We start from the raw sequence: 13,847 nt of genomic DNA on the forward strand, positions 1-13,847 counted from the left end.
ATCTGTAGTCCTTACAGTTGATTAGACTTATCCCAGCAATATAAATGGTATCTAGGAAAATTTAGAATTTTGGAAAAATAAGTGAGTTGAACCAAATGAAGGAGAAAAAAGTGAAAATTACACTTGACATGAGAATGGCACCTTTCTGTAAGAATCAAGTTATTCCTTCGTATAAATTGCTTCCAAGTACTTTCTTTAAACAGTGTATCTTAAATAGAAGGCTTTCCTCCTTTCCAGTTGCCCACTTTTGGATTTGGTACATGACATTTCAGATCACCTTCTGGTGAGCACATGCTGTCTGCATGGCAAGGGAAGATTTCTGAAGTGAGCCTGTTCTTGGTGTCCTTCAAGCTTAGATTTTCTGGATGTTTCTAGATAATGTTTTACTGAGTTTCTTCTTGAAACTTAATTTGCTTTCTCTTATAACTCTATAACCCCATAGGTACTTTTAAGAGTAGCAGCAAATCCCTTATTTGGTTGCAACAGCTCTCTAGCAAGGACTGACTCTTTCTTGATTTAGTTTATTAATTCAGGCAAAATTTGTGGGTCTTTCTTTCACATGTCCATGGATCGAGACAATACTGTCATTTTTGGGTTTCTGTGGTTTTTTTTTAAAGAGAAATTAGGAGGCAGCCATAGCTTTCCCCTTTTTCCCTTTCCTCAAATTGTGTTGTGTCTTTTTTGTGTACTTTTGTGTTGCAGAATTTATTGTATTGTGTTTTTTTCCTTGGTCCCAGGTGCAATAGGTTAATATCTGGTAATCAGCTAAAAGCAGATGTCTAATTAACGGATCTACACATTCATGGAAGAATAATACTCATTTTACTATCATGTGCTGCAATAAATAAAGTAAAACTTGAAAGGATAAGGCCAGTAGGGTGTGTTACATGATTTGCAGTTCATAAAACAAAAAAGGGATTTTAGATAGGATTTTTGACTTTCTTACAAAAAACCAGGTTGGTTTTGTCTCTAGCAAATCTAAAACAATTTCTCCAGCCTATTCTTGAAAGTATGAGATTCATGTAGTCACGGAATTTAATTATTCTAAATATTGTAAGGTGTTACATGGTTTAATTATTGTTACCATTCGCACTTAGAACTGTCTCTGGCTCTTGTCTAATCTGAAAACTCTCCTGCTGCTCCATTTAGTGCTTGTAGGGGGATAGAATGTAGGAAAATAAAGACAGTGTAGAAAGTAGTCTTACCCCTAAGGAGTTGCATTTGGGCCAATTATCAAAGATTAGGAGCAGGCCTGACTTTAACAGGCCACAATTTTAATTTCTCCAATGAGAAGAAGAGTGCTATAAAAGAGTGGGTTGGCTGGTTGAGACAGGAACTTGGCTCCTTTGTGAAGAAGAAAGAGTCAGTGCTCTGAGGAGCTCCCCATGAGAAACACCAAGGAAGGTATGGAACTTTTGTGATAAGGAGACAACAGTATGGAACCCCTGCAATAAGATGACAACGAGTGCTTGTGTCCTCCCCACACTGGCACTGGAGAGCAGATTCTTTCATTCTAAACAAATTTGGGATGTCTGGAGTGTATTTGTATCTTCACTGTATTCTCCAGATCTTAAAGAATTTCCTTTGGCTTCTTTGGTCCTTGTCTTCCTTGTATTGCGATACACAAAATTTTACACATTATTCTAGTTGAGGGCTCTGATGAATGAAATAGAAGAGGTGTGTCACAGAGTTCATGTTCATTACTGCATGGATGAATAAGGTGATTGAGTTTTTACATTACGTTCTTTGTTTAGTCTTTGTTTTTTTGTTGGTGTACCTTCTATATTCTTTTTTTGTAAAAGATTGCTAATGAAGCTCAAAACAGTGAACCTGATCATTCCTGCTGAAGAACAGGTAAAAGGCACTGTGCTTGTTGAAATAAATCTGGGCTGGACAGCATAAATTAAACCCTTTGCAGTATGTTCGAATTCTGATTCTACTCTACAATACTCTTGCAGAATTTTGACATTTTATCACCTGCTTATTTAATAAATCAAACAATTTAAAATATGTAAGTAATCAGCGCTAGTGTTGAGCTCACCTGATTTATTTGTTTAAATGTTTAAATCAGAATGTTTAAATTCTGATATCTAAAGCAGGATGTGAAGGTACCACACTGAATTTTGTCTGAGCATTTTTGTGTGTGTTTTAGCAGCCACTTTACAGGAGCATGTTGTCTTGGCTGGTGTGCAAAAAAAGGTCAGGCAGCAAACACATCAGTCTTGTGAGATGTGTAGGATGCACTGGTCCTGTCTAATGCATGCTGGTAAAGAGCAACCAAGTCTATCCTGTGTTGTTCTGAGTATAAAGTTATTTTAAATTTGCTACCTTCTAAGTAATTTGTTTGGGAAATGTAATGTTAAATGGGCTTGATCTGTAATTTTCAGATGATCTGCCCTTTTGTAAGATCATTCATCATTTTCTGATAATTGCAGTCATAGCATTGTGTGGCCAAAAGCACTGACCCCAGCTAATGGGGAAACATTTTGACAACCACATAAGTCTTATCTGTTTTTACCTTGTTGCCGGTGTTGTATTCATGTAGACATTTACACTTCTATGATTACTTGATCAAAAAAGACATTTAAACATTCCAGCCTTGTCAGCATGTTGGGGGCTTTTCCTTCAGCTGGTAAAGAAAAGAGGAACTGCTTGGAGGTAGAGGGAAAAGGGGGTGGAACAACTTACTGCCTTTGCCAGTGTGTTTGTGGAAATATTTCAGATTTCCTCTGTCCCTTGCCAAAGTGCAGAGTGTTATGTTTCTCACTTTTGTATCTACACAGATGCATTTCTTTCTACTCTGGCTTAGTAATTTGGCCTGATTTCCATTTTTTTCCTCTTTTCATTTGCTGGTAATAGGTATTTGCAAAGACTGAAAAAAAAGCCAAAACAAAAAAACCCACTTTTAAACAAAAACAAAACCACAAACAAACAACCCCATTGATTTTCATACTACTTTGGATTTTCCTTTTTCTTGGCTTATAAAACCATAATTGATTTGGGACCACTTCGAGTGATGGTGCTATTTTTTGCCCTCCAATACTGCCAGAGTAAATGCTATGAGTTTTCTTCTGTTGAGGTATTTATCACAACTGTTGATTGGTATGCCTAGCAGCATTTCCTTTTTTAATTCTTACTTCAGCTGGAAGAACAAGCTGAGGTGGAATTTCTTCTCCTGTTTTGGAACAATACTGTTTTTCAGACTAATGTCTCATTTACTATGTGCAGGTGTGTGTCTTGCTCATTGTCTAAGGCTTGTAGTTCTATTTCCATGTCTAGTGTGATTGTGTGTCATGTTTTCAGGATAATATTACATCTTCAGAACTCTTTCATAATGAAGAGTTTCTTACTTAACATTATAAGCTGTTTGAAAATGCCATCAAATAATTTTAATAAACTATAAGCAAGTGATAATTTCTAAGATGTGTCAAATGAATGAACAGGATAGTTTGGAGTATAATGAATCTGGATGGTAAAATACTTGATCTTTTACTGTAAATAATTTTATATGAGTTCTTATTGTGTCAATGGTGCTGTTTGTCTTATTTGCAGATATGGATTATACAGTTCACCTTTTGATCCAGTTCTGTTTGATTTGGAAATATGTGGCTCTTCTTGTAAAAATGTATACAACAGCAGTATTGGAGTGCAGTCAGATGAAATTGATTTGTCTGATGTTCTATCAGGTATGTATGTTTAGTTTAGCAGTGATTGATTGTGGTAGAATTAGTAAATCTCTATTACAGTGATTTCTTTTCCTGAAGATGTGATTTTATATTTTCCAACCAAGCTGAAGTGCAAGGTATTCTCTAGCTCATGGTATCTTTTACATTTCCTGTGGCCTTAGGACAAGAAGAAAAAGACTTTCTGGAATCTGTTATTTTCCTATCCTGTGGAATATCTCAGGGTAGAGATTAGACAGAAAGGCTGCTCTCATTCCCTGGGTCAGTCATCTAGGAATCACCTGTCACCTCTTTCAAGTAACTTCCTTGAGCTGTGTTATTATTCATTTAGGCTAGCAACACTCACATGAGCAGAGAAACTTAAATGGATTTTTCTGAAGTTGGAAAGCTGCCATATGTAATTTTTCTTCTTAAATATAAAGGTTTACTGAGGTATTTTTTTCTGTTTTAGAGGAGTTAAAATACCTGTAAAGCATATTTGTGTCTATTCTCTCAGGTTAATTCATAAGTGAACCTTTAGACCCTGCAATGTCCTAAAGAACTAGATAATTTTTACCTGTCAGGAAATTCTTTTCATAGCAAGTGTGTTCATCAGTCTTAGTGACTCCTTTCCTTCTCTTGTATGCTATTGTCTTTCTCCTTCCTGTCCCTTCCTCCATACAACTTTGTGAATTTATTTGGGTATTGATAGTTATTATTAATAGTCTGGGTTTTACACTAAATTTGTCTATGATCTTAGTTGGTCTGACAGTTTCTTCTTCTTCCTTTATTGAAATATTGATGTTTTAGGTAACATCAGTATTTTTTGCAAGCTAATTTGCTTTCAGTGTAGAAAGAATAGAGCATCCGTATATGATTTTTTTCTGGAATTTAGAAGGTTATGCTACTCTTCTCTCACAGTTGACAATTTGACTTATTAATATGTTCTCTTCAGATTTGACAGCAAATCCCCATTTATATTGAGGATATGATAATGTTAGGATGTGTCTTCTACAACATGAACTAATAAAATATGTGCATTATATTTAGTTGTCCCTTTTGACGCTTCATGAATTGAAGTGTCACTATGAAGAAAACATTGGCTGACTGTGCAGATACATGTTTCTTTTTCAGGAAATGGGAAAATAAGTAGCTGTGCAGCTGCTGAAGGTAGTTTTACTTCTCTTACTGGACTTCTGGAAGTTGAACCTCTGCACTTTACCTGTGTTTCAACAAGTGATGGAACTAGAATAGAAAGGGACGATGCAAGTACGTTTACTGGTATATACAATTTTTCATTTTTTCTACTTAGCATAGTTTGTTCCATAGTACATTTTTAATTTAACATAATGGCACTGTTTGACCAACTGACTGCTTGTAGTTTTCAAATATTGAAATGTTTTGTCTGTGATTGTTTTTTTCTTAAATAATTTCTGTGTGTGAAGAAAGCCATATGTTGGGTCTCTGAACAGATATGTGGAGTTAAACTTCTTGGATCTTAGCAAACAAAGTGGATTTTAACAATAATAACTTGAATCCATTTGTTTCTATTGGACAGTATAATGTACAAGCTTGCATCTTTACCTTACAAGCTTTTGTGGTGGAAGAATTCCAGAGCAATAGGTGGCTTTTCTGTAATCCAAGTGTTACATGTATGACCAAATGCATAGTCTATAAACCATATACTTTGTAACTCAAGATGATGTTACCTTGTAGCAAGAACTGGATTAAATAGATGCTGGTTTTGCATCACTCTGAACAATTTATAAGGAATTAAAGTTGTGTTTTATAATTTCTACATAGGTGTTTTATTTTGTTTGTTTGTTTCATGCCAGTGAGTACCTTTGGGGTTACCCCAGCAGTTGGTGGCCTCTCTTCTGGAACAGTTGGGGAAGCCTCGACCGCACTGAGTTCAGCAGCCCAGGTAGCTTTGCAGTCTCTCTCTCATGCAATGGCCTCAGCCGAGCAACAGCTCCAGGTGCTGCAAGAGAAACAGCAGCAGCTTTTGAAGCTTCAGCAACAGGTTGGAGGCCATTTGGCTCTTTTTAGTGCTGTATCTAAACTTCAGAAGCTGAGAAGGTAGTTGCAGAACTAGATGGTTTGGTTTTCCTCCATAGCATATTTGAGGAGGGAACTGCTCAGCACTCTGGTTTGCTCTTCTTTGGCAAAGTTCTGGTGGTGTCTCCCATGCTGCTTTGGTCTTTCAGACTTAGTTTTTGTGTATTTTAAGGGTGGGTTGGGAGTTTGTAATAAAATCTAAGTCTTCATAAGTAGGTATATCAGTTCTAAATTGAAAAAGCATACGGAAATGAAAAGCATGGTTGCTGACACAGGGAAGTGCCAGTCATAAAGCCATTGTTAGCTGGCCAGTGCTTGGCTGTGTTGGTGGATCTACTTTGATGTTCAGTGGAGGGTTTTTGCTTTTTTTTTTATTATTCCATATAATTACTCATGTTCCTCAGCTTGTGAGTCAGATTAAATAGTTTAATAGTTTAATTTTTCAGCTTATAGGTAAGCTTTTTTCAGCTTACCTGTATTGAAGGTAGCTTAGGTTTATTAAATCCAGTTGTATAATCAAAGTTGAACTTGTGGCTCAATACTACTCCCATGTTCACAAGTAGTATTATCTTCTACACACATTGCTTTCATCTTCTCCACAGAAAGCTAAGCTGGAAGCAAAACTGCATCAGACAACGGCAGCAGCGGCAGCAGCAGCATCAGCAGTTGGTCCTGTTCACAACTCTGTGCCTTCCAATACAGTAGCAGCTCCAGGGTTCTTCATTCATCCTTCAGATGTCATTCCACCCACACCAAAAACAACTCCTCTCTTCATGACTCCACCTTTGACTCCACCTAATGAAGCAGTTTCTGCTGTTATTAATGCAGAGCTTGCTCAGCTTTTTCCTGGTTCAGTCATTGACCCCCCAACAGTTAACCTTGCAGCACATAACAAAAATACCAGCAAGTCTAGAACGGTAATTATTTTCTTTTTCTTAGAGAAACAAGATGTTGTAAGCATTACCAGGGTCTTAATTTGTAATTGAGTGCTAGTAAATATATATATATTTTTGAGTGAGATGTGAAACTATATTGCTAAATTTATACCATGAGAAAAGAACTTATGAAAGCAAGATAGTATTGTTACAGTACCTCGTCTGGTTTCTCTTTATTGGAGCTAGCTTAAGGAGTTAATAATCCTTTGAACTTAGTAGTTCATATATTTTGATGGTTCATGCTTAAATCTAAGTGTAGTGAAGTGTTGTCAAAATTATGCGTTTTTAACAGCTCACGATAAATGCACAGAACTTAATCACTCAATTTTACTGATGTTTTTCCATTCCTCAGAATCCACTTGGATCTGGCCTTGCTCTTGCAATATCTCATGCTTCACATTTTCTTCAACCTCCACCTCATCAGTCAATTATCATAGAGCGAATGCACTCAGGTAAAACCACAATTCCTAGTAGTACTTTTGACACATGTTCTAGTAAGAAGTGGAATATTTTCTGGGGCTTTAAATAAGTTGCTTAGCTACAGTCTCTCTTAGCTTTCCAGAGTAAAGATATTTCATGGTTTGTATTCTGTGATACCTGTGGGTTTAAGACCTAGCACTTGATGATAGTTGAAAAATGCTGGAGTCTTAGGGAATATGTTGGGTCTCAACAGCGAACTTGTTCAAAAATAATGCATAAAAAGCAAAACAGCTTCATTTAAGTTTATGTCAAAATTTTCTTCTCCAAGTGTTCAAGCTGTAGTGGGAGTTTCTGGGATTGTGCAGGTATTTGTAGCCTCAAATATGCAAATGTAGCTTTTAAGCAATGCATAAACCTTTATATACCTTTTAAACAATACATAAACATGGCTTTATTGTTTGAGAAGTAACATGTCTCGCTGGTTAGCACACACTGGTCTTTCAGGCAATCCTGTGTTTTTCTTACCTAGGAGCAAGAAGATTTGTGACCCTGGATTTTGGAAGACCTATATTACTGACAGATGTATTGATTCCCACTTGTGGAGATTTGGCTTCTTTGTCCATTGACATCTGGACTTTAGGAGAAGAAGTGGATGGAAGACGACTGGTAGTGGCTACTGACATTAGCACACACTCACTTATTTTACATGACTTGTTGCCACCCCCAGTTTGCAGGTTTATGAAGGTAAAAGGATCTTTTTTTAAGTTCCTGATGTTTGTTAGTACATGAACTTCCACTTAAGGTGTCTTCAGACCAAACTCTTTTGCGCTATACATTTTTAATGTATTTTTGACTTGGTGTTTATCTTTCCTGTTTTGATACAATTGTGTTACAACATAGTTGCGTTTTCTTTCAGATCACTGTTATTGGTCGATATGGTAGCACAAATGCCAGAGCAAAAATCCCATTAGGATTTTATTATGGCCATACCTATATCCTACCCTATGAAAATGAGCTGAAACTAATGCATGATCCCCTCAGAGGAGAAGGCGAATCAGCAAATCAGCCAGAAATTGATCAACATTTGGCAATGATGGTTGCATTGCAAGAAGACATACAGTGCAGGTTAGAAAAAAAAAAGTGTATTTCCTAATTATTTTAATGTAAACCACTGGGATATCATAATGTAGATTTTTTTTTTTTCTTCCCATTATTTTCTTCAGACCAAAAAATACTCACAACTCTACAACAGCAGAGTATTTTTATAGGAAGAATAAAAACTGCGCTGTATTTTTTTTTTTCTGTATCTGTTTTAACAGTGCGTTCACAATGGACCAGAAGTTGGCTTCTGGCAGGGTGGTTGTCAAATGTATTGCTGTTTGCTAATGCATATTGAATTGTGTTTTTTGAATATTTCCCTTTAGGTACAATTTGGCCTGTCATCGGTTAGAAATCCTTCTGCAGAGTATTGACCTGCCACCACTCAACAGTGCTAACAATGCCCAGTACTTTTTGAGAAAGCCAGACAAGGCAGTAGAAGAAGACAGCAGAGTATTTTCTGCTTACCAGGACTGCATTCAACTGCAGCTTCAGCTCAACTTGGCTCACCATGCTGTTCAGAGACTCAAAGTAGCTCTAGGTGCAAGCAGGAAAACGCTGAAGGAACAATCTGATCCAAAAGAGTTGATTCAGATGTCATCCACAGAGCAGCTACGCACCATCATTAGATACTTACTGGATACTTTGCTCAGTTTGCTACATTCATCCAATGGTCAGTATTTTTTGAGGTTTTGATTGTTTTGTCATGTTTGTAGAAACAATTTCCAAATATTTTTATTTCTTGACCTGAACTTTTCTACTATAAGGCCTTTATACTAGGTTTAGATGTAGAATCATAGAAATGTAGAATGGTGTTGGAATTTGAAGGAATCTTAAAGATCATCCAGTTCCAGCACCCTACCATGGAGAGTGACACCTTTCACTAGAGCAGGCTGCTCCAAGCCACATCTACTGTGATTTTAGTAGCTGATAGCATACTTTGTAAAGTTTTACCATTGGCACCAAGCTGGCTTAACCACTTCCTGAAAAGGACAGGAGAAGGTGTCAAGGTCCTTCTTGCTTTTGTGTAGTCCCAGCTGCATATTCCCTTTTCAGATAGTCTTTCTTGGGATGATCCAGTTTGCTGAAGTAACAAAACACTGCCCAGGCAGAATACTCAGGTGGTTCAGGTGGTTTTCACAGGCAGAATCACCTTGTGAAAGGATCTGTGAGCAATTGAGGCCAGTGCAATGCTGGAGATGGATTGGGCAGTTAGAAGTGGGCCGAGGAAGCAGAAGTTGCCTCAAGAGTAGTGGTGGCAGTGGACTCATAAAACCAATATTTGTAGTTAGTTCATGATTTTTTGCTTGCCATTGAATGAAGTCTTGGCAAATTGAAATTGAAAAATTTGAGTAGGAGTTGGTGGTGTTAAAAAAAAAAAAAAAAAACCAACAAAAAAGGAAACGTTAAGTTTCCTTTTCCGTTGACAAGTTGTTGTGTGATTTTCTGTGCCAGTTTGTTCTAAAACATGATGGAGATTTGGTTTTTGCTTCATGTAGGTTCTGTGGAGTATTTGCACTGACATAGTATTGGTTTGGTTTTGACCAAATGGCCTGGTCTTTGAGTTACCTACAAATCCCATCTCCCCTTGTGTTCCCACCTCCTTTACTCCTGTGCCAGTTAGTCTAATTGTAGTAGTTTAAAAAACTTACTGCAAACTTCTTCCTATGTTTTCAAGTCATTGTCTCTTTAAACAAAGGTGTTCTCTTTTCTTAAAAGGGCACTCAGTTCCTGTGGTTCTGCAGAGTACTTTTCATGCTCAAGCTTGTGAGGAGTTATTTAAACACCTGTGCATCAGTGGAACCCCCAAGATCCGATTGCACACCGGCCTTCTGCTGGTTCAGCTCTGCGGAGGGGAAAGGTGGTGGGGTCAGTTTCTCTCAAATGTACTGCAGGAATTGTACAATTCAGAGCAACTTCTCATATTTCCACAAGACAGGTGAGGTATAAATCTATATTGATACATTACGTGTGGATCAGTGAAGTAATTTCATTGTTCATAATTTAGCATTGAGTTGACAAAATGAGACTGAAGGGTACTTATCTGTGGTTTTCACTGACTTAAGAAATAGACCCAAAAAAGTACTGCAGATGATAAATGTCCAATTGCAGTTATTTATTGCACCTATTTGGTTCTTACACCACAAAAAAATTGCTATTTTTTCTTACTTGGAGATCTTTGCATCCCTAGCAGGATTGCTGTCCAGTGTCAAAAATGACCTTCTCTTTTATCAGGCTTGAATGTACCCTCATCATAGAGCTGGTTTCTCCAGTATTTGAAAGTGGGATTGAGACTGGAAGGTACACTGTTAGCAAAAAACTGCACTGAGATAAGAGTAAGAATGTGTAGAGTTGAGCACTGAATGTTAGATATATTGATAAGTTCAGATTATTAATTGAGGTCTTTAATATTCTAAATGTTAGCATTTTATTTAAATCAAACGTAGTTGCTGCTTAGAGGCTTTCTGCCTTCTTTGAGTAGCAACATCTATATTCATACCTTTTTAAAAGAATAATAATTAATTTTTAAAATTAATTAATTCAAGAATATAAGAATTCATAGATTTTATTCTCTTTCCCTGCTATCAGTAGTATGTAATAGGAAATAAAATGGATGAGATCTTGTTTCAGATGTGGAAGACTCTGCTGACCTCTTGAGGGTGAAAGAGAAGATGTTCACCCTAAAATGCTGCACTAACCTTAATGATAAGAATGTGAAATCCAGTCTGCTAGCTGGGCCACAGTACTGCTTTCTGTAGCAACCTGTCTGTGCCTCAGATGAAAGCCTAGGACAATAATGTTATATAAGGGGTGTTGCAGGATATTATGGATTCTGAAAAAGTAAAAATATGTAAATTTTATTTTTAGGGTCTTCATGTTGCTTTCTTGCATTGGCCAAAGATCGCTTAGCAACAGCGGTGTTTTAGAAAGTCTACTTAATCTCCTGGATAACCTGCTGTCACCACTGCAACCACATTTACCTGTGCACAGAAGAACTGAAGGTAGCCTTCTAATTTGGGAGATTATTTTCATATTCATTATAAACTGGAAAATTCAGACTAACTCACAATTTTTGGTGTATTAAGAGAAGAAATTGCTTGTTTACTATATTTCTAAAATACGGTTGTCTTAAAATGTGATTAATCTTCTTGTTCTTTAGGTGCTAAAAGAGATTCCTTCCCCCACCCCATTAAAACTGAGCAAAATCTGTTTGATTATTTGTATTTCAGCTAGGAAGCTTGGGCAGAGTGGGGGGAACATTCAAAGTATAGGCAGATCTAGTGAATGAGTTTGGAATTTAATGGCTTGGAGAGAAATGCACCTTTTTGCTCATGAGATCCTTTCTAACTTTCAAGTTTTTGAGGTGAAACAAATACGAAAACAAGTTTAAGTGTATCTGTGTGGTTTCTGCAGACTACACAGTTTGTTTTTGTGGGACTTTTTGTAATTACAAGGAATTTATATTTTTTTTTGATCCTAAAAATTTACTGAAATTATATCCTGCAAACTTGATTTTCTTTGAGTGTTCTCTTAACTACCCCGACGTTGACGCAAATTCTTATTTTTGAAGACATCACACCCTAGGCTACTTCATTTGTTATGTACAGGTAGCAAAGCATTATAGAAGATCAGTTGTTTAAAATTCTTGGCCTTGTGAGGTCTGTAAAGTGCCAGCTGAGACTCTGTCCTTACAGACCTACAGCTGGTGTCAGAAGCTGTCCTATTGCTTCCCACTGATCTGCCGTGTGCTTTCTCTATTGGGGCCATATCCTGCTATAGTCTCTAACTAGTTTGAGGCAAACCCAAGCTTACATCTCCTCTACCTCTGTTTGCACTCTCCCCACAGCTTCCAATTCCTTTCATAGCTCTTGCCTTACTAGTTGTCCTCATGGAGGACTTTAGGAAGCAGAAGTAACTGATACTTCAGAGCTTTATTTGCTGGTCTTCCAGCTTCCTTCCTCCTGGACAGTACAGGTGAGTACTAGGGCAATATTATGTGTGGTGGAAGCATCAGGTATGGCAGAAGAAATTCCTATTTGAGAACTGTCACACATAAATCAGGGTCAAAGGGGTGAATACTTACTGGGGAAAAAGTGAAAAAGCAAAGGAAAATCAGAGCAAGAGGTGAGTGTTAGGAGTGGAGAGAAGTTGTAAACTTTGAGGCTGGAAGAGGAAAAAAGGAATAAGCAAAAGACATTTGGAGGGAGGGAGGGAGACAAGCTGAGAATTTTTTTTTTTTTTTGTGAGATAAATGAAAAATAAATGGTCTTGTTCTAACAGAAGTATGAAAAGGTATGTACTTCACTCTGCAGCAGGATCCTTTCTTTTTATTCTGCCAATGAAAAAGGTAGCAGTCACCATTGCACCTCATTTCTGTTCTTGCAGTTTAGTCTGTGGTTCCAGTCCAGGTCCTGTTATGGACCTGTTGGGGTCTTTCCTCTGCCTCCATGGGATGGGGATGGGCTGCTTTCTGTCAGCGTGTGCTCAGGAAACTGCAGTTAACATGTCAGGCTGCATCCTAATGCTTGGATGCCAGCAGCTACATGTGATTGTGGATGGATCATTTCTGTGCCTTAGTTTTCTTGTTTGATCTGCGTTTAATAATAGTTGGAATTAATTGCAGCTTTTTTGAGGTCAGTGCATGAAAAGCACAGTGTAGTTACATGTGGCTCAGCACAGTGCACTGATGTGAAAATGTGGGTGTAACCTCTTGTGCTGATGTCTTTGCTATATTGACATGGTAGAATTATGCTATTTGCATAATTAGTGTAATTGAGTGGTCATTATTTGCATATTATTACATATTTTTTTCTGGTTTTGCTGAGCAGTCATGAGTTCACTTTGGAACTGTTTGTTAGGATTTCCACATGCACAAAGATTTTTCTTGCATGATATGCAAGATAGGTTTTTTTCTTTTCTGCCTGTACAAAAACACAGCATTTAAAGTGTGAGACTGAACTAGGCATTAGCCAGTCTTTAGTGCCACCAGTATCATTCATCTAGTCCGAAGTCATTCTTGGCTTTCCTGCAGCTTATTCAGATAGCTACATGAAATGCACTCATGGAGAAGTCAAGATGGAGGTATCAGTATGCATGGTTATAACTATCTTATTGGAGCCCTGCTTGATGGAGGAGTTACCTACTGTAGAATTTGAGATATCTACTTCATGTACTTTAATGCAAGCAGCTGTCATTATGCGTTTGGTATTGAGGAAATTTAGACATTAAATTTTTGACTCTTTTTATTAAAAAATGCTGCTTAATTTTTAGCTTGAACAGTTGAGGTGAATCTTTTGACGTCCGACTTAACCAGACTAAGGGAACTGTGACATTTTGGTTTGCCCCTAAATTTTATACTGATTTCTTTCCTCATTTATGAGTGCTCAAGCTCTAACTCTCCTTTTAAAAAACAAGAGGGGAGTGGAGTCTTTGTGGCCTAGTGATGTGAAATATGTGATGTTTATGTCTTCAGAAATTTATTAAAGCACTGAAATTTGTTTATTTTGAAGGAGTTTTAGATATTCCCATGATCAGTTGGGTTGTAATGCTGGTGTCCAGACTACTGGATTATGTAGCTACTGTTGAAGATGAAGCAGCCACAGCCAAGAAACCTCTGAATGGAAAAGAGAGGGAACGCTTTTTGACAGGTACATCATCGTTATTATCAAAAGTT

At 37.3% G+C, this 13,847-nt stretch overlaps 1 protein-coding gene across 1 annotated transcript in view; it reads left to right on the top strand.

The window, feature by feature from the left end:
* The window catches only part of BIRC6 (baculoviral IAP repeat containing 6), a 177,975-nt gene that overhangs the window by 53,111 nt on the left and 111,017 nt on the right, over window positions 1–13,847 (top strand). Inside the window, exons 22-32 of the mRNA XM_059467370.1 lie at window positions 3,553–3,686; window positions 4,797–4,943; window positions 5,498–5,685; window positions 6,323–6,637; window positions 7,008–7,107; window positions 7,605–7,819; window positions 7,992–8,200; window positions 8,500–8,846; window positions 9,893–10,112; window positions 11,042–11,175; window positions 13,684–13,821. Coding sequence (XP_059323353.1) covers window positions 3,553–3,686; window positions 4,797–4,943; window positions 5,498–5,685; window positions 6,323–6,637; window positions 7,008–7,107; window positions 7,605–7,819; window positions 7,992–8,200; window positions 8,500–8,846; window positions 9,893–10,112; window positions 11,042–11,175; window positions 13,684–13,821 — 2,147 coding nt within the window. The remainder of the gene's footprint in view (window positions 1–3,552; window positions 3,687–4,796; window positions 4,944–5,497; window positions 5,686–6,322; window positions 6,638–7,007; window positions 7,108–7,604; window positions 7,820–7,991; window positions 8,201–8,499; window positions 8,847–9,892; window positions 10,113–11,041; window positions 11,176–13,683; window positions 13,822–13,847) is intronic.

Source organism: Ammospiza nelsoni, chromosome 3 (genome assembly GCF_027579445.1).
Source record: "Ammospiza nelsoni isolate bAmmNel1 chromosome 3, bAmmNel1.pri, whole genome shotgun sequence".
Taxonomy (NCBI): Eukaryota; Metazoa; Chordata; class Aves; order Passeriformes; family Passerellidae; genus Ammospiza; species Ammospiza nelsoni.